Raw genomic sequence first — 27871 nt, forward strand, 5'->3', positions numbered from 1 at the left:
GTGCAACTAGACAACCACTAAAGCAAATGTCACGAACAAGTGAGGTAAGTAATATGTGATACCAAGGATAGTTAGAATTTTATTATGCGGCAGTGGCTTACCATTTCAGGATACATATAGCCTGTTGATTGTCCACATTTCTAAATTGCAATTTCTAAAGATATACATTCAGTTGAGACTTCTGTATCTCAAGGCACTGTATTACTGAAGACCTAATTTTCACAATCATTTTATCATGCAATAAGGGTATATAAAGCTTTGTATTATTAATCATTTATTATGACAATACAGAAGTTTTTACTGTAGACAGAATTCTACTTAAATAGCCTGGTACACCATCTTTTTCCATGTGTATCAAAAGTCCAAGAAAAAGATTACCATTATTCAAAAGATTCATGGAGTACAGAATGAGACATCATGCACTACAAGACTTCAGAGTACTCCTGCTGTCTTTGTTTCACATGTCGCAGTAAGTTTAACAATGCAGCAGGTGTTAAGCCTTCTATACGTGATGCTGATGCAATCTGGCATGAGATAAAAAAACATTAAAATCCTAAAGGTCAAAGAAGGCCTCAATAAGTATATCATTCAGCAGGAAATAAGCTTCAGTTTTCTGTGTGTGAGAAGGACCTGTGAACTGACATCATCCTTAAATCTGTCACCACAGTCCTACATTTGGAGAATTATAAAGGAGACATACTGCCTGCTTGCAAAATTAGAAGTTTTCTCATACACTAATACCCCAGTTAGTGCTATCCCAGTTAATATTACCCCACAGAACGCTGTTTCATTATAATCCTTTTGCTTACATCTTGGTGCACTATTTCTACTAGAAATAAAAATTTTGAAATTCCATTAAAGGTGTCAAAGGTCACAAGTCTATACAGTCACAAAACACCAAGAGCAGCTCTCTTTGTTTATTTTCATTTGGCTGATCATAGTACTGCACATTAATACACTCATATTCAATCAGTGCTGTGTGCTCTCCTCTGTTAGTACATTACAAATTTTGCCTCGTTTACACTGTATAAATATATTCACACTGACTCACAGATTTTTTTATATCAGTGTGACTATTTTTGATACATCATGCTTGGAAGACAGCCTGCAGGTTCTGACCTGATAGAGCAACTAAAGTGCCTCGGAAAAGCCCCTCCTTGAATATAAAATTACAAGTGCTAAGGCAGCTGGTAGCTAGTGAGCATCATATTGATGTTGATAATGCTTTCAAACTGACTTCATTGACTGTTAGAACCATCATTAAGCATATAGACAAGATAAAAGCTTCAGTCACGATGAATACAAAATTAACAGAAATAAAGGTAATTCCTTCAAGGAACAGTTTGTTGGAAAAAATGGAAGGTAGGTGAAGCAAAGTTAGGCTGCCTCTCCTACTCATTCTACTACAATCATCACTATTCATCAAACGACACTTATTAATAATACAAAGTTGTATATTGTTCTATTTGTCATTCATTAATTGTAAAAATATACCAGCAGTCATATCTGGCATTCTATCCATACATCTACAGTCTCTCCTTGTCAATACATAACTCTTGACAACACTTAACTACACACCTCATTCTTCCTAATGCTAAATTTTCCTGTGGTGAGCACCACACGCTGACCCTGCCTTTTAGCAAAATGGTACGAACAATAAATAAAAGTAGCAGATAGGGAACATTTAGGTAGAAGTATTAGGTAGAAACATTAGGCATAAGTACTCAGTAAGAACATTAAGTTGGAGTCTTTGCAAACATTACACGAGAGTTGCCCTCTACCACTGGCCTGTTAAGTGTGAGGTGCAAAATGCTTAGAAGAGGCACTGGAGTTCACTAGTTATGGAGAGACTATTGCTGTGGGCACCCTCTTAAGGGAGTTCCAGTTGGGAACAGGTGTCATAGGTACAGATACATAGAACAGAATAGATAGAAAAGATGCATTACTGTAATAATCGGTGTTTATCAATACACATAACCCTCATATACTATACTGTATATATTTCAGAGGTAAAAAAAATAACATCAGGAATGCATCTTCATATATGCAATGGTATATTGACCCCACAGAGAGCTGCTTTGCTTAATGCTCCATTATCTAGGAACGTAACCTGAGTACTAATCAGGGTATTAGTGTATGTGAATGAGGGAATATTTAGTAAGGTGTTCACACCCTTTATTAGGTGAAAAGTAAAATGTGCTTCTTAACTTTGGTCACTGCAACTAAAGAAATACAAAGAGCTATACCAAAATTATGGTCATTTGCCAAAGTGAGTAACCCAACAAAGCATTAAGTCAATGGTAGATTCACCTTAATGATCCTATCGATCTGTGGCAGATGTCAAGTGCATGACTACAGGCATGTCAACATACAAATAAGTTACTTTACATGCATTGCTCTCAAACACAGTTCCAAACATCTTACCGTACTGGGTCGGACTCGAGACAATTTGCTGCGCGCTTCATCTGAAAGGCTTATGGAGGTACTGAAATCAAAAACAAAAAACATTATAAGGAAACTGAAAGCAAGAAATAACTTCTACTCTATCTCTATATATATAGAAATGAATAATTATGTCTTGGTAGACTTTGCATGCAAATGGAACATCACTGATGAGAGGTCACCATCGACAAGGCTAAATTGAGGAACCTTTCGCTCCAAAGAAAACCACGTTAACCTGCTCTCATTTGAGCAGTCTCAAAACTGTAGGAGCCCTATACAATAAATCTTAACATTATATGATAATCATTAAAAATCAGATTCAAGTGAAAGAATGCAGAAGTTGGTGACTGAATTTGGAAGAGTGTGTGAAAGGATAAAGTTGAGAGGAAACGTGAATAAAAGGCAAGGTTTTTAGCTTTAGCAGGTTTGAGGGACAGGTTAATTGGGGTGTGAGTATGAACAGAGAAAAACTGAAAGTAGAGTGTTTTAGCTACCTGGTAGTGGACATGGCAGCAAATGAAACAATGGAAGAAGTGAGTCATAGGGTGGGTGAGGGGTTGCAGTTTCTGTGGGCACAAATGGTTATGTTTGAAGGAATAATAGTTCTAATAATATTATATGGGTGTGAGGCATGGGCTATAGCTATATAAGGCTGTGCATAGAAGGGTGGGCATGTTTGAAATGAAATGTATCGGGACAACATGTGGTGCGAAGTGCTTTGATTGAGTAATTAATGAAAGGGTAAGAGAGAAGTGTGGTAATACAAACTGTGTGAATTAGAGAGCTGAAGAGGGTGTGCCAAATGGTCTGGGCACGAGAACATGAGTGAGGAAAGAATATATGTGTCAGAAGTGAAGGGAACAAGAACAGGAAAACCAAATTAGAGATGGATGGGTGGATGTAGTGAAAAAGATTTTGAGTGACTGGAGCCCGAACATGCAGGAGGGTGAAAGGTGTGCTTGGGATACAGTGAACTGGAATGATGTGGTATACAGGGGTCGATGTGCTCTCAATGGACTGAACTAGGGCATGTGAAGCATCCAGGGTAAACCATGGAAAGGTCTGTGAGGCCTGGTTGTGGATAGGGAGCTGAGGTTTCAGTGCATTATACACATAACTGATAGATAATGTATGTGAGTGGATGCAACCTTTCTTTGTCTGTTCCTGGCACTACCTCACTATCACAGGAAAGGGCAACCAGGTATGAAAAAAAAATAATTTATCAATAATACAACCCTAGGATTCCTTCAAAGGGATCCTTGAAATTTCAAGGCTTGCTCCAATGAGGAAGAGAGAAATGAGAGTAACTGCAGAAATGTAGTGATCATGATCAATCATAAAAAAGTTTAGCAAGAACAAGAAGGCATAACTGATAGAGATCTACACAAATAAAATACACAAGACTTACATTCAAATATACTCTTTCCATCAAGACTTAATGAAAGATAATTCTAAGTAGGAATCTCAACTTCAAAGTGAACATCAAATTTTTACTATAAGGAAAAATTACACTTGAAAAACAAAGAATTATGTATCTTCACAACCACTAATCTACCAACCTAGAGTAGTCAATGTTGTGTGGTATTACTAGTGCATAATCTCTGCGAATAGCATCCACATCATCTTTCTGGCCAGCAATCAATTCATAATAGAGGGCTTCGATTTTCAACCGTTCTGCAACCAGTGAGTTATTTCTGAAACACTCATACCTTGAGTTGATCTTCGTAAGTTCTTCCATAGTCACACTCCAGGAATGAAGTGCAAGACACTGAAGAGCACTAAAAGAAAAGTATGAATCACAGTTTTACCAATTCAAGTCAATATCAAATGTTACATGATAGCCCTATTTCACAATACAATTCTGTTATAATGCACAACACAAAAAAGGTAATATGAATAAACATTAGTATGAGTGATATTCAATGGATGGAAGGCATGGGCTATTGATAAAGCTGTGCAAAGAAGGGTAAATGTGCTGGGAAATGAAATGTTTGAGAACAATAAGTGGTGTGAGGTGGTTTAATTGAGTAAGTAATGAAAGAGGATGAGAGAGGTGTTGTGGTAAATCAAAGGGTGTGGTTGAGAGAGCCGAAGAGGATGTGCTACAGTAGCTTAGACATATGAGGAGAATATGCGAGTGTTGCCCTCTGCCAGTGGCCTGTTAAGGGTGAAGAGCAAAAGGCTAAGAAGTGGCACTGGAGCTCATCAGTTTTGGAGACTCCTTTGCCATAGTCACCCTCATGAGAGAATTCCCACGATTAGGTAAGAGAAATATAAATCATTATTATCATTATCATCATACATAATCGCTGTTTCCCACGTCAGCAAGGCGGCACCAGGAAACACACGAAAAATGGCCCATCCATCCATATACACATGCATATGTAAACAAATGCCCAATACATACATTAACATACACATACACAGACATTACATACATACACATGTACGTATTCACACTTGCTTGCCTTCATCCATTCCTGGCACTACCCCACCCCAGAGGAAAACACCATCGCTATCCACTGTTTCAGCAAGGTAGCACCAGGAAAACAGACAAAAAAGGCCACATTCATTCACACTCAGTCTCTAGCTGTTACGTGTAATGCACTGAAACCACAACTCCCTATCCACATCCAGACCCCACAGACCTTTCCATGGTTTACCCAAGATGCTTCACATGCCCTGGGTTAGTCAGAAATATATATAGCTAGATATACAGATAGACATACAGGCAGATAGATATAGACAGATAGATAGATAGATAGATAGATAGATAGACAGATGGACAAATAGACAAATAGATAGACAGAGTGAGGAAAAGGTGACAAAAAGGGCATTTGTGTCAGAAGTGGAGGGAAAAAGAACAGAGAGACAAAACTGGGGATGGAAGGGGTGAGTTAAAAAGATTTTGAGTGATCAGGGCCTGAACAGGAGGGTGAAAGGCATTCATGGGACCGAGTGAACTGGAACAATGAGGTATCCATATGTTCAAACAATCTCAGCACACTCTGGTCAGCCCTCTAAATCAGGTTACACTTATTTCTGTGTCATGCCTTAAACATTCAACCCACCTCACACCAAATATCTTCCTAAGGCATTTTATTTCCAACAAATCCACCCTCTTCCCTTCTTTTGCATTTAAGGCACATGGGGTCTTAAAGCTTCAAGGCTGCGCTTCAATCAAAGTCAAAAAAAATGATGGACCCCTCTGGAATGAGAAGTTCCTCCAGGAGAATGTAATCTTTTCATTTAATCATGATGATTCAGTCTTGTCTGTCATCCTTTGAATTATCTGATTCAGTCTTGTCTGTCATCCTTTGAATTATCTGATTCAGTCTTGTCTGTCATCCTTTGAATTATCTGATTCAGTCTTGTCTGTCATCCTTTGAATTATCTGATTCAGTCTTGTCTGTCATCCTTTGAATTATCTGATTCAGTCTTGTCTGTCATCCTTTGAATTATCTGATTCAGTCTTGTCTGTCATCCTTTGAATTATCTGATTCAGTCTTGTCTGTCATCCTTTGAATTATCTGATTCAGTCTTGTCTGTCATCCTTTGAATTATCTGATTCAGTCTTGTCTGTCATCCTTTGAATTATCTGATTCAGTCTTGTCTGTCATCCTTTGAATTATCTGATTCAGTCTTGTCTGTCATCCTTTGAATTATCTGATTCAGTCTTGTCTGTCATCCTTTGAATTATCTGATTCAGTCTTGTCTGTCATCCTTTGAATTATCTGATTCAGTCTTGTCTGTCATCCTTTGAATTATCTGATTCAGTCTTGTCTGTCATCCTTTGAATTATCTGATTCAGTCTTGTCTGTCATCCTTTGAATTATCTGATTCAGTCTTGTCTGTCATCCTTTGAATTATCTGATTCAGTCTTGTCTGTCATCCTTTGAATTATCTGATTCAGTCTTGTCTGTCATCCTTTGAATTATCTGATTCAGTCTTGTCTGTCATCCTTTGAATTATCTGATTCAGTCTTGTCTGTCATCCTTTGAATTATCTGATTCAGTCTTGTCTGTCATCCTTTGAATTATCTGATTCAGTCTTGTCTGTCATCCTTTGAATTATCTGATTCAGTCTTGTCTGTCATCCTTTGAATTATCTGATTCAGTCTTGTCTGTCATCCTTTGAATTATCTGATTCAGTCTTGTCTGTCATCCTTTGAATTATCTGATTCAGTCTTGTCTGTCATCCTTTGAATTATCTGATTCAGTCTTGTCTGTCATCCTTTGAATTATCTGATTCAGTCTTGTCTGTCATCCTTTGAATTATCTGATTCAGTCTTGTCTGTCATCCTTTGAATTATCTGATTCAGTCTTGTCTGTCATCCTTTGAATTATCTGATTCAGTCTTGTCTGTCATCCTTTGAATTATCTGATTCAGTCTTGTCTGTCATCCTTTGAATTATCTGATTCAGTCTTGTCTGTCATCCTTTGAATTATCTGATTCAGTCTTGTCTGTCATCCTTTGAATTATCTGATTCAGTCTTGTCTGTCATCCTTTGAATTATCTGATTCAGTCTTGTCTGTCATCCTTTGAATTATCTGATTCAGTCTTGTCTGTCATCCTTTGAATTATCTGATTCAGTCTTGTCTGTCATCCTTTGAATTATCTGATTCAGTCTTGTCTGTCATCCTTTGAATTATCTGATTCAGTCTTGTCTGTCATCCTTTGAATTATCTGATTCAGTCTTGTCTGTCATCCTTTGAATTATCTGATTCAGTCTTGTCTGTCATCCTTTGAATTATCTGATTCAGTCTTGTCTGTCATCCTTTGAATTATCTGATTCAGTCTTGTCTGTCATCCTTTGAATTATCTGATTCAGTCTTGTCTGTCATCCTTTGAATTATCTGATTCAGTCTTGTCTGTCATCCTTTGAATTATCTGATTCAGTCTTGTCTGTCATCCTTTGAATTATCTGATTCAGTCTTGTCTGTCATCCTTTGAATTATCTGATTCAGTCTTGTCTGTCATCCTTTGAATTATCTGATTCAGTCTTGTCTGTCATCCTTTGAATTATCTGATTCAGTCTTGTCTGTCATCCTTTGAATTATCTGATTCAGTCTTGTCTGTCATCCTTTGAATTATCTGATTCAGTCTTGTCTGTCATCCTTTGAATTATCTGATTCAGTCTTGTCTGTCATCCTTTGAATTATCTGATTCAGTCTTGTCTGTCATCCTTTGAATTATCTGATTCAGTCTTGTCTGTCATCCTTTGAATTATCTGATTCAGTCTTGTCTGTCATCCTTTGAATTATCTGATTCAGTCTTGTCTGTCATCCTTTGAATTATCTGATTCAGTCTTGTCTGTCATCCTTTGAATTATCTGATTCAGTCTTGTCTGTCATCCTTTGAATTATCTGATTCAGTCTTGTCTGTCATCCTTTGAATTATCTGATTCAGTCTTGTCTGTCATCCTTTGAATTATCTGATTCAGTCTTGTCTGTCATCCTTTGAATTATCTGATTCAGTCTTGTCTGTCATCCTTTGAATTATCTGATTCAGTCTTGTCTGTCATCCTTTGAATTATCTGATTCAGTCTTGTCTGTCATCCTTTGAATTATCTGATTCAGTCTTGTCTGTCATCCTTTGAATTATCTGATTCAGTCTTGTCTGTCATCCTTTGAATTATCTGATTCAGTCTTGTCTGTCATCCTTTGAATTATCTGATTCAGTCTTGTCTGTCATCCTTTGAATTATCTGATTCAGTCTTGTCTGTCATCCTTTGAATTATCTGATTCAGTCTTGTCTGTCATCCTTTGAATTATCTGATTCAGTCTTGTCTGTCATCCTTTGAATTATCTGATTCAGTCTTGTCTGTCATCCTTTGAATTATCTGATTCAGTCTTGTCTGTCATCCTTTGAATTATCTGATTCAGTCTTGTCTGTCATCCTTTGAATTATCTGATTCAGTCTTGTCTGTCATCCTTTGAATTATCTGATTCAGTCTTGTCTGTCATCCTTTGAATTATCTGATTCAGTCTTGTCTGTCATCCTTTGAATTATCTGATTCAGTCTTGTCTGTCATCCTTTGAATTATCTGATTCAGTCTTGTCTGTCATCCTTTGAATTATCTGATTCAGTCTTGTCTGTCATCCTTTGAATTATCTGATTCAGTCTTGTCTGTCATCCTTTGAATTATCTGATTCAGTCTTGTCTGTCATCCTTTGAATTATCTGATTCAGTCTTGTCTGTCATCCTTTGAATTATCTGATTCAGTCTTGTCTGTCATCCTTTGAATTATCTGATTCAGTCTTGTCTGTCATCCTTTGAATTATCTGATTCAGTCTTGTCTGTCATCCTTTGAATTATCTGATTCAGTCTTGTCTGTCATCCTTTGAATTATCTGATTCAGTCTTGTCTGTCATCCTTTGAATTATCTGATTCAGTCTTGTCTGTCATCCTTTGAATTATCTGATTCAGTCTTGTCTGTCATCCTTTGAATTATCTGATTCAGTCTTGTCTGTCATCCTTTGAATTATCTGATTCAGTCTTGTCTGTCATCCTTTGAATTATCTGATTCAGTCTTGTCTGTCATCCTTTGAATTATCTGATTCAGTCTTGTCTGTCATCCTTTGAATTATCTGATTCAGTCTTGTCTGTCATCCTTTGAATTATCTGATTCAGTCTTGTCTGTCATCCTTTGAATTATCTGATTCAGTCTTGTCTGTCATCCTTTGAATTATCTGATTCAGTCTTGTCTGTCATCCTTTGAATTATCTGATTCAGTCTTGTCTGTCATCCTTTGAATTATCTGATTCAGTCTTGTCTGTCATCCTTTGAATTATCTGATTCAGTCTTGTCTGTCATCCTTTGAATTATCTGATTCAGTCTTGTCTGTCATCCTTTGAATTATCTGATTCAGTCTTGTCTGTCACCCCTTAAATTATCTGATTCAGTCTTGTCTGTCATCCTTTGAATTATCTGATTCAGGTTTGTTTATGTCAACCTCCTTAATCATCTGATTCAGGTTTGTTTTTGTCACCATCTGAATCATCTCATTTGGCAACTGTTTTAGCTGAAGATGAAGGAAATTAAGTTCTCATAAGTCTTTTAAGAAAGTTATCCAATGTTTGCTGTGTGGCACACCTCTATCACTTTCTCTGTGAATCTCTTTGTAGCCACATGAGGAATCCATATGCCCACTAGAGAACAATTACACAAATTCATAATGAAATCCATGTTGAAAAGGAGAGCCACAGCCTGCCTAAGGATTCAAACACTTCTACTATCCACTTGGTTGTAAATTCACGTGCAGTAAAGGATGTGTGAGCTGTTTCCTCATGTACCTTTTTTACCTCAAACTGAATCAGTCCACCACCAATGCCCCAGCCTGACTCCAGCAACTTGGTGCCATCTTTTCTTTGATTTCTTCAAAGCCATCGTTTCTGGGAATAGTCACAACTGCCTGTTAGATCTGGGACACTGTTTCTTACCGAGTAAATCCAGAGGAACCAGGGAAACAAAAACAAAAATACTTCCAATACAATATCAATATGTTCAGCACTCACTTCTTTGCAAGAGCACTAAACCCTTCCTGTCCTAGCCATCCCATAACCAACCACCTACCCTTAAACAGAAATAAAAACCTTACCCCTATTTCACATTCAGCAACTTGTCCTTACTATTCCCCTAATCCTCAAACAAAGAAAAATTATTCCCCTACTCCTCAAGCAAAAACAAAAACAAAACACATCCATACTGTAATGACTTTACAAGAATAACACAGCTACCTTCCCAATCTAGTCCTACAAACTTCACTCCAACAGGCATGCACCCATTAGAAACTACACTCCACAAATGTGCTAATCATACTTTCTGCTCTGCCTTCTACAAACCACACATCTCTCCAAAATTACAACCACTGAATCAACATATCACATGACCATTCACATCCATACTGAACCCTTACTCACCACCCTATATTTCTTCACATAACATCTTTCCTACTTTGCCTAACTCTTTCTCCTTTCCACAGTTCTGACAGCATAACCTACTGGTAACTCAGATGATTCTATCTATTCAACAGTGGGTTTTTGTATTTTGGCAAAATATGCTCTTATAACTAACATGCATCACACATCTACTATGTAAAAGAGCCAACCTTTTTCTGTTAGCCGAAGATCAGCATTGTCTGGTCTGAGGTGAAGTCTAAATTCAGAGCGAGAAGTAAACATGCGATATGGCTCTGAGGTACCTTGGGTGGTAAGGTCATCAATAAGGACACCAATGTAACCCTCCGTCCGGTCTATAGTAAGACTCTCTTTACCTAGTGCCTGAGAGAAATAACGCCTGAGATTATACTAAATAATAATATATGGACATGTTGTTCATATGTTGTATATATGCTGATATGTATATGTATATGCATGTATATGTGTGTGTATGGGCATTTATATATCATCTATTCATTAGTTATTTTGCTATGTCGCTGTCTCCTGCATTTGCGAGGTAGCGCAAGGAAACAGACGAAAGAAATGGCCCAACCCACCCACATACACATGTATATACATCCACGTCCACACACGCAAATATACATACCCATACATCCCAATGTATACATAAATATACACACACACAGACACATACATATATACACATGCACACAATTCACACTGCCTTTATTCATTCCCATCGCCACCTTGCCACACATGGAATAACATCCCCCTCCCCCCTCATGTGTGTGAGGTAGCACTAGGAAAATACAACAAAGGCCGCATTCGTTCACACTCAGTCTCTAGCTGTCATGTAATAATGCCCAAAACCACAGCTCCCTTTCCACATCCAGGCCCCACACAACTTTCCATGGTTTACCCCAGACGCTTCACATGCCCTGGTTCAATCCATTGACAGCACATCTACCCCAGTATACCACATCGATCCAATTCACTCTATTCCTTGCCCGCCTTTCACCCTCCTGCATGTTCAGGCCCCAATCACTCAAAATCTTTTTCACTCCATCTTTCCACCTCCAATTTGGTCTCCCACTTCTCCTCGTTCTCTCCACCTCCGACACATATATCCTCTTGGTCAATCTTTCCTCACCCATTCTCTCCATGTGCCCAAACCATTTCAAAACACCCTCTTCTGCTCTCTCAACCACGCTCTTTTTAATTCCACACATCTCTCTTACCCTTATATTACTTACTCGATCAAACCACCTCACACCACATATTGTTCTCAAATATCTCATTTCCAGCACATCCACCCTCCTGTGCACAACTCTTTCCATAGCCCACGCCTCGCAACCATACAACATTGTTGGAACCACTATTCCTTCAAACATAGCCATTTTTGCTTTCGGAGATAATGTTCTCGACTTCCACACATTCTTCAAGGCTCCCAGGATCCCCCCCCCCAATATTCCCTGCGTGTCGTAGAAGGCGACTAAAAGGGAAGGGAGCGGGGGGCTGGAAATCCTCCCCTCTCGTTTTTCATTTTCCAAAAGAAGGAACAGAGAAGGGGGCCAAGTGAGGATATTCCCTCAAAGGCTCAGTCCTCTGTTCTAAACGCTACCTCGCTAATGCAGGAAATAGCAAATAGTATGAAAAAAAAAAATAATAACATGAATATGAATATAAATATATAGTGTCACTAATACCTTTGCAGCAGCATTTACTCCTGCCACAATACCCTGGGCAGCAGCTTCCTCATAGCCTGTTGTTCCATTGATCTGCCCAGCTAAGAAGAGGCCAGATATACGACAAGTCTCCAGCTGTGGCGTCAGCTCTTGCGGATCTATATAGTCATATTCTACACCATAACCTGAGGTGAGAAAGGCAAAACAGTTATGAAAGATACTTGTTATGGAACACGTCATTACCTACACTCCATTTTTCCACCAATAAATCTTTAGTTTCCATTGGAAAAAATCTATCAAGAAGAACTCATACAGCATGATAAAACATTTATATATTTCATTCACCTCCTACTGCATCCTCTGGTTAGATAATCTGGTCTTAGAAATCTGAGATGTATCTTCTTTAACAAGTATTTCTTTGTTCCCAACACTATCACAAAAGGTTTCGTTTATTCCTTGTCAACGAATGAATGCTAAACTTTCAATGCATAGTTTTTCAAATAACTACTCCATCTCTTCTTAAGGTTACTTGATGCATATACTTAGTTTCTACTTCCCCTGATTTCCTTTGACTTAGGTAGATTATCATGCCTATTTCAAAAAAATCAATGTTTCAGTTCCTTATTTACCAGTTTATAGAGCTGAACATGGAGATCCTAGTTCTATCAAATTAATTCAAATATAATAGATATACAGGTACCTATAATCTCCTGATTACCTATTGTGAATGGAATGGAAATAGTAACGGACAGACTGATAGACAGATAACTTTCACTTTCATATCTTTTCTCCCTGAGTCACTTTATCTCCATTACTTGAATACAGTACATCTCTCATTCAGAATGGTGTGAATCACACACAATCTCATCCATACACTTCAAGCACAGTACATCTCACGTTCTTCCATGAATGCTTCTCTCTCACTCTATCCTACAACTTCAAGTTGATCTCAACATCTACTTCTATCACATAACTCTAAGGTATGTGTACAGAAAAAAACTCTAGTTTCAGTTCACTACATGAGAAACAGAGAACAGATGTGAGCGGATGCGGTCTTTCTTCGTCTGTTCCTGATGGTAACATGGGAAATGGCCATCAAGCATGGAAAAAATAAGCTAACAAGAAAAAATCAACATCCTCTAACAGTTTCATGAATCATCATAGAATCATCCTTCTATGCAAGATGGGTAACTGGTTTATGACAGCAATGACAGCAAATGGGAATGGGCACAATACAGCAAATGATGCTGTCAACATTTCTTGAGTTTCACAGTTTAAAAAGGTGAAGTGTCAACCTTTCCAGGAGTGACAATCCTTTTGAGGGTTAAAGAGGAAGAACATCAACTTTGCAATTACACATCATTAGGAATACAAATATAGTAGGTGTTAGAAAATCAATAAAACGTGAATGACACATTACCATACCTGGAGTGACCATTTCACAGTGCTGCAAGCCTGGTATAAGGCGAAGCAAGGACTGTTGATGCTCTGGGGGCATTGTACATGACAGACCCTGAGGGTACACTAGACTAGAGGATATGCCTTCTGGTTCAAGCCATATCTGGTGTTTACGACCTGAAAATCTGAGAATGTAAAATATTTAGTAATTCAACAAAATTAAAGGAAAGCTCTATTGTTCAAAATATGAACTTATGCATATACAGGTTAACATTTTCAGACCAATGACTACATAGCTGACATAACAGTGAAACCCAGTCTCAAGATATCTTGAATGAATAACAGGAATTCCCCCATCCCTCTGTAACATCTCATGCCATACTATTTGACTTGTAGACAATAGCCAACATGAAATATTTCATGTCTGGGTGCTGCTACAGGGCACAAAATTTTCTGCTCAAAGGATGAAAGTAATTTGCAAACCACAAGGTGTATTTCCCATCCTTTCACATCTATGTTGTACTGTAACTTCTTGTCCATTGCAGCCTTCTTGATAAAGGACACACTGCTTACTTACACTAATCATTTGCATAAAATGGTGAAATCAATGAAACCAACAACCACAGAATTACTAAGGGCTTTATCAGTAGGTAGTAACTGGTAGGCAGCCAAAGACCAGTAAAGTATACATCTGGTACTAGCTGCTGGCTGCCTGGGTCTCAGGAGGGTTAGTGACAGCTGTGTAGTGAGCCAGCATTTCAGAGGGAAATCCTAATTGATTCTAACAACTACAGGACTAAATAACTTGTAAACCAGGGTCACTTCAGCTACCAAGGAGCTAACAATAATACTTGCAACAAACAGTGAAGATTCTGTTAAGGAGAAAGAGATAGCTCTACTAATTCTAGTCAAAACTGCATCTACTGCACTTGCAAAACAATCTAAAAATAAAAAATACAATCGGCTACTCATACTTGATCACTTTTATACATAAATCCACCTCTAGATTGACCCGAATGACAGAATCCACTTGAATGAATCCCAGTCCAACCTCCATTCTTTCTCTACCAGAATTGTGCAGAAAAGAACATCTACAATGACAATCTGGGCTCCGTAATGTGAAATTCTCCTAGAAACAGACTTCTCTCATGAAGCAGAAGGTCATGAACTAACTACAGCCCCTTTTATTTAAGCAAGACATAATCATCATGTTCTTCATGAAATTTTTTTTTCATAATATTCGCCATTTCCCACAATAGCGAGGTAGTGTTAAGAAGAGAGGGCTGAGCCTTTAAGGGAATATCCTCACTTGGCCCCCTTCTCTGTTCCTACTTTTGGGAAATCAAAAACGAGAGGGGAGGATTTCCAGCCCCCCTCTCCCTCACCTTTTAGGCACCTTCTATGTGAGAGACAAACATCAACACCAGTTCCTAGTATTCACATGAGATAGGTTCAGAGGATGAGACAAATTCTCTTGGCAACTTATCCCTGAATTTGTATGGAACTCTTGTGTGTGCAGCCTCTTTCACAATTTCAAAATAGAGGGTCAAAATCATAGATTATCTGGTGAGATTAATCAGCTGAACCTCTCACTACAAAGAAATATTGTGAGTGTTTTCACAGCTCAAGACAAGGATGACAGTTTCCTTTCCACGCTTCAGCTTCACCAACAAAGACTTTGAGTTGATGATGTCTCAATGTTCTCTAAATTAACAGCAGAACCTGAGGAGACCACAGGAAAGTGTCCATCTACTAATGATGCCATGATATTACTGGGTACATACTTTCAATGAGAAAATCCATCACCAGAAATTTTCATAGTCTGGAACACCTTGAGAGAATGCATGGATTGTGAAACCTTCATTTGAGAAAGATATCATAAAAGACAATTATGTTAAGTAGAACAATGAGTTCCTTGGCCCGTGAGAAGATAATATGTTGAAAGAAGATTATCAGGATCCTGACCAGGCAATCTTCTGGTGAAAAGCACTTAATAGAAACCCTACTGTTTCAAACAGTGCTCTTAAAGTTCTCATCCTATGTGCTGTAATATACATTGTAAGGCTGGCATTTCAACAATGATCATCAATTTGTTCATGCCCTGCAATATGTTTGACTTGTGAAAAAGCCAGCTTCTCAAAGTTTATCACATAGAATGTTTCAACCATCACATTGATACTTTCACCTGTAAATTACAGCTTTTTATGTGTTTGATCTTATCTAAGACAAGGCTACTAAGACAAACCATAACAATTATTCATCTTTGTCTTCATGAAGTTAATGTTATAACTTTAGTTACAAATAAATCAAAATTTCTGGAAAAATAATGATAGCATAATTCTCTGTTATTACTTCCTACTTTTCCTTTACTTATACTTGCAAATCAAAGAGGAGAAAGGTGTGCTATGGTTCAGTCGGATGGCTCAAGGAGTAACACGGCCATAAAGGTAACACCAATTGTCTATAATATTACCATTATATTCATGGTGTCCCTCACAGACTAACTGACTTTCTTAACTTCAATACTATGTATAATAATTTGGAAACTGGCCTACCACGACAACTCTAAACATCAGTATATAAACTTTCTCTTCAACACCTTCTATCACCATATAAAACTTTACCTGATTGTCAAAATATCAAGAAGACCAATTTCTGATATACTCATTTTTAAAAAGGAGATTTTCATTTCACCATTTCAGTCTGTTTTCCAAATAAAGTATTAAGCTACATCCTATATCTACTTCTATTTTGATCAAGTTTACCCTTTTGGTCAAATTTTCCTTACAGCTTCCCTATGTTTATCCAAACCATCTGAACATTGCCAAGAACAATCATCAGTCAATTCTAAATTTCTCAAACCTTAAAATTTTGGATTCAATTGAGGGGCAGTAGCGTGGTCCATTAGTTTCCTCTTGAACATGTCGATTTTGATGTAATGTATCCCTCACAATTTTCTCTACTTCTGGGGTAGTGTATGAGAGGTGACACAGCATCTGATCCTCAGGCTAAAAGAAAAAACAATGCATATATTATAAATATAAATGCAAAAAGGTACAAATGTATAACACCACAATACATACATAACATATTTTCTTTATTCACTGATGCTCACCATTTCCTGCGACAGCAAGGTATCATTAAGAACATACAATTGAGCCTCAGGGGAAAAATTCCTCACTTGGCTCCTTGCTCTTTTCCTTCTTTGGGATAGTAATACAGGAAGGGAGGATTTCCAGCCATCCACTCCCACCCTCCTTCATCACCTTTTATGACACACAGGGAATGTGGGCAGTATTCTTTCTCCCCTATCCCAAGGGATATATATGTATATTATTCATTTACTTATCATATTTGATTGCTGTCTCCTGCATCAGAGAGGTAGTGCCAGGAAACAGATGAAGAATGGCATATCCACTCATATACACATTTTTTTTATTATTTTTATTTTGCTTTGTCACTGTCTCCCACGTTTGCAAGGTAGCGCAAGGAAACAGACAAACGAAATGGCCCAACCCACCCCCATACACACGTATATACATACACGTCCACACACGTAAATATACATACCTATACATCTCAATGTACACTTATATATACTCACACAGACACATACATATATACACGTACATAATTCATACTGTCTGCCTTTATTTATTCCCATCACCACCTCGCCACACATGGAATAACATCCCCCTCCCCCCTCATGTGTGCGAGGTAGCGCTACGAAAAGACAACAAAGGCCCCATTTGTTCACACTCAGTCTCTCTATATATATATATATATTTGGGAAAGTAAACAATGGGAGGGGAAGATTGCCAGCGCCCCACTCCCTCCCTTTTTAGCCACCTTCTATAACACGCAGGGAATATGTGGGAAGTATTCTTTCTCACCTATCCCCAGGGATAATATATACATATATCCAGGGTAAACCATGGAAAGGTCTGTGGGGACTGCATGTGGATAGGGAGCTGTGGTTTTGGTGCATTACACATGACAGCTAGAGAATGAGTGCAAGTGGATGTGGCCTTTTTCACCTGTTTCCTAGCACTACCTCAGTGACGCAAGGGGGTAGCGATGCTGTTTCCTATGGGGAGGGGTAGTGCCGGAAATGGATGAAGGCCGGCAAGTATGAACATGTACATGTGTATATATGTATATGTATGTGAATGTATATGTATGTTTTTTTTTTTTCAAACTGTTCGCCATTTCCCGCGTTAGCAAGGTAGCGTTAAGAACAGAGGACTGGGCCTCTGAGGGAATATCCTCACCTAGCCCCCTTCTCTGTTCCTTCTTTTGGAAAATTAAAAAAAAAACACGAGGGGAGGATTTCCAGCCCCCCTTTTAGTCGCCTTCTACGACACGCAGGGAATACGTGGGAAGTATTCTTTCTCCCCATCCCCAGGGGTAATATGTATGTATGTATATATATGTATATGTATGTATATGTGAACATATGTCTTTCTTTGTTTCCTGGAGCTACCTCGCTGATGCGGGAAATGGTGATCAAAAGTAATGAAAAAATAAAGATAAAATAAAAAATAAATATACATATGTTACACAACCTTCACTTCCTGACATAACCACATTAAAAAAATCTGAAAGAACATCTAAAGAAGAAGTAATTACCTTAATCCATACTTTTTCATTCAAGAATGAGAATGGCACTGGTGTACTGTCTGGCTCATGCACTTGGCACTGTGAGTAATCAATACTGTTCTTGGCAATCCTTGGTGGTGTACCTAAAATCAAAAAGTCAGGGTAAGCTTTTAACCACACTACAATTTTTGTTTGCCCACTTTAATTAATCACATTAAGACAACAACTCTTCTCTGCATAAGTTGCACTCCTCTGACACAGATAGCTGTCTTTTCTTTCTGCCTCACCCACACATGGACTAGTGGCATTCTGTCCACAAATACACAATCCTCCTTGTCAGATACACAATGCAAAAAGTTCATTCTTCGTAACTCTAGATTTTCCTGAGGTGAGCGCTATGTGCTAGCCCTGCCTATTGACAAAATGGTAGGAGCAATAGATAAAAGAAGTAGGTAGAAACATTAGCTAGAAGTAGCAGGTAGGAACATTAGGTACATGTAGTCAGTAAGAACATTAAGATGGCACCTCTGCAAACACTGCACTAGAGTTGCCCTCTGTCACTGGCCTGTTAAGGGTGAGGCACTAAAGACAAAGAATTAGCACTGGAGTTCTCAAGAAAAGGTGAAGCATCTCCTATACATCACCAATTTTTAGAATAGATTCGTCCACTCCTGAATAGCAAAAAACTTCATCAAGTGGGGTTTTAAAATACTCACTCCTTTACCTGATGATCACTTTGAAGATGTTCCTGATGATAAGAGTCAGCATAGCAACTTAGGAGTGAACATTACTGATCCTAAAGCTTAGTAGGTACTGCCTGAGCTCAATAATTGGCAAAGAATGGCTAGTAAACCTGTCAGATCTTTTAAGTAAGCAAGAGCTTGCTAGTATCTTTAAATCAAAGAATTATTAGATAAATATGCTTGTTTCAAAGATCACAAAATCAGAGAGTAGAGCACACTTGGGTATTAAACTGCAGTATGTCCATTTTGCTGTTGTCCTTGGATCATTAGTAATAACATTTGTCTCTACTAGCATTTAAATGAACATAGTGCCCACTTTTTCTGACTTTTAGTCCTTGGCATTTCTTTACTGAATCTATACCAGTCCCAGCTACTTCAATTTTGCAATGCTGTTTCCTGTGGGGCAGGGTGGCACTGGGAATGGATTAAAGGCAGGCAAGTATGAATATGTCTATGAGTATATATGTATAGGTCTGTGTATGTGTATGTATATGTGTATATGTCGATACGTATATGTACGTGTGTGCATATGTACATGTATGGACGTTTATGTACATATATGTGTATATGAGTGGATGGGATGTTCTTCGTCTGTTTCCTTGTGCTACTTCACTGATGCAGGAAGCAGCAGTCAAGTATAATAAAAAATAAATATAAATATGTGGGTGTGTGTGTATTCTTGACACTACCAAGCTAACATGGGAAACAGCAAATACATTTGAAAAAATATATCTATATGGCATTAACTTTTGTATACATACAAGTATACCTATCAGTGGTGTCCTACTTTTCATAACTGCAAAAAAAAAACTGACCTAAAAACAAATTACATTGACACATTCAATGCTTTAACTTCCTGAAAAAATCATAGTCATGAGCATACTCTTGAGAAAATAGTAATGATGTGAGTTACAGTAAAATTCATCAAGAAGGTAGGATGAGGTGGCATTTTTGTGTTTGGCCCCAAGTGATACCTACCTATAGTATACCACAGAATCAAGGGCAGTTAAAATCTTAAATGTGATACATACCTGTCTTTAATCTTCCAAGCCTAAACTGCAGTTTTTCCAAAGTATTAGCTAGCCCTATTGATGGTGCATCTCCAAGTCTCCCAGCAGGTCTCACATCTAACCCAATGTTGATTGCTCCTCGTAAGAAGGTTCCTGTAGTGATGACAATGCTGCGACATCTGATCTCTTGCCCATCACTTAAAAATACTCCCAAACACTCAGCTAGTTGGGGCACACCTGTAACAACCATGTAGAGTCCTAATGTAGAGCATTCATGTCAATCACTCAAACAAAACTCTCTGATTATGATTCTCTTTATCGTGAATATAAGATGATCACAAGTGTAAGAGTAATGAGTAAATAATAAAGAGCATGAAAAATGTGAAAAGTAAAGGTTTGTGAAAAAGACATGCAAGTAAAGGGTGTAAGAGGGATATGAGAATACAATGTTCAATTTTTTTGTAAAGCACTGAGGAATATGAGCCTATGAAATATGCAAGGTGAAATGTGTTAAGGGTATGATGCAATGAAGGATATATGGAAGAGAGAGAAGTGAAGTTATGAGATGATAGGTGTAGGGGGTCATGGATATGAGAGATATTAATCAACTTAAGTCAGAACTGGAATCAAATACTGTTCGCTGATGATACAGCGCTGGTGGCTGATTCATGTGAGAAACTGTAGAAGCTGCTGATTGAGTTTGGTAAGGTGTGTGAAAGAAGAAAGTTGAGAGTAAATGTGAATAAGAGCAAGGTTATTAGGTACAGTAGGGTTGAGGGTCAAGTCAATTGGGAGGTAAGTTTGAATGGAGAAAAACTGGAGGAAGTGAAGTGTTTTAGATATCCGGGAGTGGATTTGGCAGCAGATGGAACCATGGAAGTGGAAGTGAATCATAGGGTGGGGAGGGGGCGAAAATTCTGGGAGCCTTGAAAAATGTGTGGAAGTCGAGAACATTATCTCGGAAAGCAAAAATGGATATGTTTGAAGGAATAGTGGTTCCAACAATGTTGTATGGTTGCGAGGCGTGGGCTATGGATAGAGTTGTGCGCAGGAGGGTGGATGTGCTGGAAATGAGATGTTTGAGGACAATATGTGGTGTGAGGTGGTTTGATCGAGTAAGTAATGTACGTAAGAGAGATGTGTGGTAATAAAAAGAGTGTGGTTGAGAGAGCAGAAGAGGGTGTTTTGAAATGGTTTGGTCACATGGAGAGAATGAATGAGGAAAGATTGACAAAGAGGATATATGTGTCAGAGGTGGAGGGAATGAGAAGTGGGAGACCAAATTGGAGGTAGAAAGATGGAGTGAAAAAGATTTTGAGTGATCGGGGCCTGAACATGCAGGAGGGTGAAAGGCGGGCAAGGAATAGAGTGAATTGGAACGATGTGGTATACCGGGGGCGACGTGCTGTCAATGGATTGAACCAAGGCATGTGAAGCGTCTGGGGTAAACCATGGAAAGTTGTATGGGGCCTGGATGTGGAAAGGGAGCTGTGGTTTTGGTGCATTATTACATGACAGCTAGAGACTGAGTGTGAACAAATGGGGCCTTTGTTGTCTTTTCCTAGCGCTACCTCGCACACATGAGGGGGGAGGGTGTTGTTATTCCATGTGTGGTGGGGTGGCGATGGGAATGAATAAAGGCAGACAGTATGCATTATGTACATGTGTATATATGTATATGTCTGTGTGTGTATATATATATATGTATACGTTGAGATGTATAGGTATATATTTTTGCGTGTATGGACGTGTATGTATATACATGTGTATGTGGGTGGGTTGGGCCATTCTTTCGTCTGTTTCCTTGCGCTACCTCACTAACGCAGGAGACAGCGACAAAGCAAAATAAATAAATAAATATAAAGTCAAAACTGGAATCAAATGCATACTTAAAGAAAAATACTTAACTGACCTTTTAGCTCACTAGAAGCATACTGTTCTCCCAACATCAAATCTTCTACTGCCCCTTCTATGATGGTGAGGTTGGATACTTTAAACAGCTCTGCTTGGAGTTGTTCTTTGTACAAAGCACGGTCTATTTGTGCTCGGAGACCCCAAACAGCAGGACCTTTCCTGCGGTTCAACACCTGAGAACCAACCATACACTCATAATAACTACAAATTATTTCACACCACAGTATAAGCTAGTTCAACGAAATTATAAATGTAAAGATTTCCACATCATAAAACTACAGATTATCAAATGCAATCAAACACTGTCTTCAGTGTAGTCTATTCATCTTTATCATATTCCATCCAAATCACTTCATTACCCACCACCAACCCCCAAGTAGAAGTAAAGAGCATACTCCTGCTTCCCACTTCAACATCATGCACTCAAAATCCATCCTCCTCCAACAAACATGACACTGACGAATCATATACATAATAAAATGAAATGACAAGTACTAAGCAAGTGCCCTTCCAACCCAGTCTTAAACACAATTCCAACACACATAAAGTACGCCCATCTGACATTACATTCCCCAGGCATATACAAGTCAGGTTTTTTATCTGCATTTCAAGTATATACGAGTTAGGTTTTTTAATATGCATTCTGGACACCCTCAACATCTCTAGCACTTTAAGTACCACTTCGACAGATCAAAGACCCTTCATACCCATAATACAACTTCCACACTGAAGACAGTGACCACTTACTCCTTAACTACCCTGAGCATAACTCACAAAAACACACACATCACCACACTTTTTGACCAAAAGTCCACCCTATGGATGTGGCCAACTTCCTGAACACTGCAGGACCCCCACAAAAAGTGCTCAGGAAGCAGGCAACAACCACTGGGTGAATCTACAAGTCAAACAGTGTGGTGATGTTGCAAACGTCATGTGAGATGAGTGTAGTACAACTAAGAAGTTCACTGCTGATTGCAGTTATGTCCATTATAAAATTTTTGCTCCATACCTTATAGTGTATACCAGATGTATCACATATCCGACCACAAAGGCCATCTAGTGCATCCACCTCCCTCATCAAGTGTCCTTTGCCAATACCACCAAATGAGGGATTGCAAGACATCTCTCCTATCAATGTTAAAAAATACAGTTCTTACTTCATTGCTTAGTCAATATTTCAAAAGCAATATACTATAAAATTATCAAATTAATCATATATTACACAGTTTTTTAACACTATGAACAGCCAGTACTCCATTATCATTTTCCATGAAATACTACTTAGCTACAGAATCATAATATCAAAGATACAGACTCATTTACCTTAATAACAGGACTAAAAAATGAAAGATAACCAATGTATTACTATTCTGTTTATCATTGCAAGTACATTATCCATGAGGCAAAGCATACCTTTATTCCTCTCCTTGTCATCCAATGACAGGTTGCTTTGGTCTTTAGCTCAAGGCACTACTAACAACTTCTGTCACTGTAACTTTCCTTCCCTATTCCAATGTGACAGTGCTGCAGCTGTCCCTCTGATAGACAAAGCAACTCTCTTTGGTACCCATTTCTCATCTAACTCTAACTCCTCTTACTAATCCCATATCCCTTCCTGTAATCTCTTTTCAAACTCTCTGAAAAAAACTCCTCTCTTTGGACACAAGCAAGGATTATGGTCCTGATGGCACCCATCCCTGTGTACTGAAAGAGTGTGCCTCTGAAATTACACCTGTGCTTGCTCATCTGTTCATTTCTGTTTAAAGACCAGAATTTTTCCCACTTCTTAGATGCAGGTATTGGTACATTTCATCCCTAAAAAGCATGACCATTCTAACCCCTCTTAACTATCATCCTGTTGTTTTGACATCTACAATTTCCAAAGTCTATGAATTTCTCCTTAATTCCCATATCCTCAGACATGTTTTATCACACAGTCTTCCCTCTGATCCCCAGTATGGCTTCCTTGATATTCTTTCCTATCTTTCTAATGTCTGGTCATCATCCAAGACATAATTTGGGGGATCCTGTATAGTTGCCCTTCATATATCCAAAGCTTTCAACAATCTGTGGTATTGGAGATCTCATCTCTATCCTCTCTTCTCTTAGGTTCCCTCCCTCACTCTGGATCAACCTCTCTGTCTTTCTCTATCAAAAGTAGTGTCCCTCAAGGTTCTGTCCTTTTTCCAACACTTTTTCTATTATTTCAAAAATGATTGCCTTTCTTCCATAAGCAACTACATGCACTTATACGCTGATGACTAAACACTACATTCCTCCACATCCTTCAATTTTGCTCCTTCTCACACTCAAGCTGCATCTTGTTTTGACATTTCTCAATAAACTCAGACTTGAACAGGCTATCTCAGTAGAGCAGATGACATCTGGTTAAGTATAATGCCTCTAAGACCCTGTTTCTACCCATCTCTCTATTGAAAATTCCTCACAACTTTCCTCTCTCTTTTGATAGTTCTGTAACATCCACTCTGTCTTGGAATCCCTAATTTACAGAAATAGCTGTCTGCCTCTAAGAATCTGGTAGTCATGCTCAGATGTTGAAATCTCTTTTTTCCAATTATGCAAAGGACTGATCCATCCTTGTTTGGAGTATGGCTCACACACCTGGAGTGGCTCTAGCTCTGCATTCTCACTTGAAAGAGATGTATTGAAAGTGGTCCAACTCATAAACTCTCCAAAGTGAACTTTAAACCTTGACCCACTTGCCCTATACTGCAATGATGGCCCACTTTCCCTCTTCTTGATTTTTGCTCCCAAGAGCAAGCTACCTGTGTGCCTGGTAGGGTAACATCTTAAGAAATGATCTGGCATATATGGCATTAATTGTAATACCAGCTTTATCCAAATAGTGATGATGGACTTGGTACAACACACAGCTTTACCACTTCTAATCCTGAAGTCTATTTAGCTATTGCCATTCATTTCATTACTCATTCCATATGGTGGATCAAGTACATAAAGCCTTTCAGCTCACTTATACACACTTTATCCCTAGATCATTGTGTTAACCTTTGGATACATAATCAAATTTCAGGAAACAATCTGAAAATAAGATAGTTGCACCTAAGGGATGAAAGGCAGATTCCAATTAAGGTAGATTCCTTTTCAGTTTATCAAGCCTATTAGAGCCCTAGATGTAAGACTTATGGCAAAAAAGTTCAACTTATACATCAGATACTTTAAAACCACAGGAAAATGGTTGGAAAGTAGGAAATCATAACGCTCAAAAAAATTTGGACTTTAAGATGCCCCAGAACAAAAAAAAGTGATAAGAAAAACATTACATGTATACATGAAGATGTGTGGTCAGTATGGGGCTGACAAATAATCATGTGAAGAAATGATGAGATCACATGGCTGAATGTAAAACATACCATGATCATGTAATAAAAAAAAAACATGAAACATTTCTCTTTTGGGAGTAAAACCTTGTACATGAAAGTGACTTCTAAGGTTAGATATATAGAAATATACACATCATATATTTGGATATGTCATATTTTACTTGAAAATTACAAATATTTTCTTGAATGACACAGGAAAACAACCTATGGTTGATCTTTTGTGTGTGATGAGTACAGTATTGGCACCCATCCTGGCAGCAGCAGCACAGGCCTCCGTGCCAGCGTGGCCACCACCCACTACCACAACATCAAACACCTCCCTTTGGGTACATCTGCTGTACTGACATACATGCTTCAATCGCCTTGCTGCTTGACACCACCGAAGCATTATTCAATTCCTGAAAATTATAAACCCTGTTAAATACCCTGCAAGCTTTTACAACATAAACAAAAAATCTTCAAAGTTCTACAAACAGCAAAAGAACATGGATTTTGCACAAGTGCTTAATGAAACTGGTAATCTTACTTTAATACTGGTAAAGATAACTGTATATCTGTCACCTGGTAGCATAAAATAAATGCATGTAAAGCTGTATGCAATACTAAATAGATGTCACTATAAAAATCTTTGGCCTAGTTTAATATCATGCATCTGAAGTTGAAGTCATTCTTTGTATTTAAAATTTCCATGTACAAGCATGTAGAACATATATGGGAACATAATACAATATTATGAAGAACGAAGTCGGTAGGTATGACAGCAGCATTATGGTGTATTACTGAGTAGGGATGTGCTTCTCCTTACATTACACAAGTTGATCAGTGAAGATGCTACCAATACTGCTGGAAACAATCCCTTAATACCAACAATGACAACCAGACATCTGTCACTTTATGGCAAAATGCTACAAATTGTAAAGTCATGTACAATGTTAATTATCTGAGTTCATTAAAAGCTTTCACCAGTCTTGTATGCTACTTTACACTTTAGGCTGTGGCCATGTTAACTAGTACATTAAGTCCCTATCAATTCCTAATCCACATAATGTATAAATAGAAATTGCTGTAAACCATAAAATAAAGACATGGTTGAGACAGAATCAGTATCAACATTATGAAAAATTATATGAGAAAAGAACTGTTTCCTTCAACATTCCACACATTTAATTTGTCATCACTTTCTGACTTAAGCTTATAAACTCTTTGCAAAATGCTTCTCAAATTTCCTTGTTAATGATATGCATTCATCACACCTACTTTTTCTTCTAGACCTTCCTTTTGTCTTACAGCACTCAAACGGACTACTTTTATGCGCATTGATATCGCTTGAACAAGATGTTCAAAGTTCCAAAATTCCTAATTTTTCAATCTCAATCAAAATTGGGAACTCCAAAGATCACATAATGAAAACATTGGTGACACTGCTACCACACAGGCAAAAATCATTCCTCAGCAACGGTTAATGACATGAATTCAATGGTGAACTTATAATGGTGAAAATCATATCAAATAATGTTTAACTTGGGAAAAATTCTCAAAGACATACTGGTTTAATAAGCCTACGACAAGTCACCTTTCATTCAATTACATAATGACCCTGAAAACTTAACTACTCTAAGGGTGCACATCAATTTAGTGACAAACCAACAAAAATCATTTCAAACTATGTGTTTTTGTTTCAAGTATTCCAATACTGCATAACAATAATTCCATAAACATCCATACATTCTTAAACTACACATATACCCATATTACTTTTAACATACGACACAGATTTCCTTTTTTATGTTAGCTGAGATGGCACAGTCAGCTAAGGCCCTAATCAAGGCCATCCCATTAATGATATATAAGCATATGCATATCAACACATACATATATATACATACACATACAAAGACATATACACACATGTACATATTCATGCTTGCCTTCATCCCTTCCTGGCACTACCTTGCCCCACAAGAAACAGCTTCAGCGAGAAGACAAAAAAGGCCACATTGGTCACTCTCAGTCTCTAGATGTCATATGTAATGCACCAAAACCACAGCTCCCTATCCACATCCAGGCCCCACAGACCTTTCCATGGTTTACCCCAGACGCTTCACATGCCCTGGTTCAGTCCCAAACCTGCGCCAGGTACCCATTTTATAGACTCTGGGCTCTTCTTCCACAGGAACCAGTCTGGGGCTATTTGACAAAAGACCACTTAACGTACGATCTAGATGGTATTCCTTAGTTATTGTACGTTAGGGATTGGTCTGGGACCATATGACTAAAAAGGTCATATGCAGTAAGATTCTTACGATGATCCTATAGGATCTTTTACCCAAGGGGTTTGGTCTGGCACCATTAAACAAACTTACCTTTGATCCTTGCGATACTCCCTCCTATCAATTCTTCTAACTCAAATGCCGATCTGGTAAACATTTGACAAAAGACCATGAATGACCTTCAAGATGGTCATTTAGGTTCTTCTAATCCCAGGGATAAGTCTGGGACCGTGACAAAAGTACAGTCCCTATAGTGTTTATTTACCAATAAGTTCGGTCCCAGACTATATGACACACTGACACTTATATAACTTGGAAATTTAAAACCAGGTTTCATTTATTTTCATATTCTGTTCCTTGAGTAATGTTCAATGGGCATTCCTCGTATTTCATAACAGATAATTCATTTTCTTGGCCACATGATTCGTGGTTAGTGCTATTATTGACAGACCCGGCAACACTAAGCAAAACAGATCTTAAGTAAATTCTTGAGAAGGTTTATGTAAAAGTTTAGCTTATTTAATCATAAACTATTCTACACACT

The 27871-nt window shown here is 38.1% G+C and overlaps 2 protein-coding genes across 2 annotated transcripts in view; one reads left to right on the forward strand and one right to left on the reverse strand.

Moving 5' to 3' along the window:
- LOC139758298 (superoxide dismutase [Mn], mitochondrial) overlaps nucleotides 1-27871 on the forward strand; it is a 220641-nt gene that overhangs the window by 158781 nt on the left and 33989 nt on the right. The gene's annotated exons all lie outside the window — the stretch shown is intronic.
- Nucleotides 64-27795, reverse strand: LOC139758249 (protein MTO1 homolog, mitochondrial). Its single transcript, XM_071679458.1, has 14 exons — nucleotides 27421-27795; nucleotides 25262-25455; nucleotides 22705-22823; nucleotides 21691-21865; nucleotides 19800-20015; nucleotides 18056-18168; nucleotides 16289-16434; nucleotides 13454-13611; nucleotides 12050-12213; nucleotides 10528-10724; nucleotides 9538-9593; nucleotides 4002-4224; nucleotides 2425-2485; nucleotides 64-524 (listed from the first exon to the last, which is right to left on the reverse strand). Exons 2-14 carry the CDS (start codon nucleotides 25443-25445, stop codon nucleotides 423-425), a joined length of 1914 nt encoding a protein of 637 aa, XP_071535559.1. The 5' UTR covers nucleotides 25446-25455; nucleotides 27421-27795; the 3' UTR covers nucleotides 64-422.

The sequence above is a fragment of the Panulirus ornatus genome, chromosome 30, assembly GCF_036320965.1.
Source record: "Panulirus ornatus isolate Po-2019 chromosome 30, ASM3632096v1, whole genome shotgun sequence".
Taxonomy (NCBI): domain Eukaryota; kingdom Metazoa; phylum Arthropoda; class Malacostraca; order Decapoda; family Palinuridae; genus Panulirus; species Panulirus ornatus.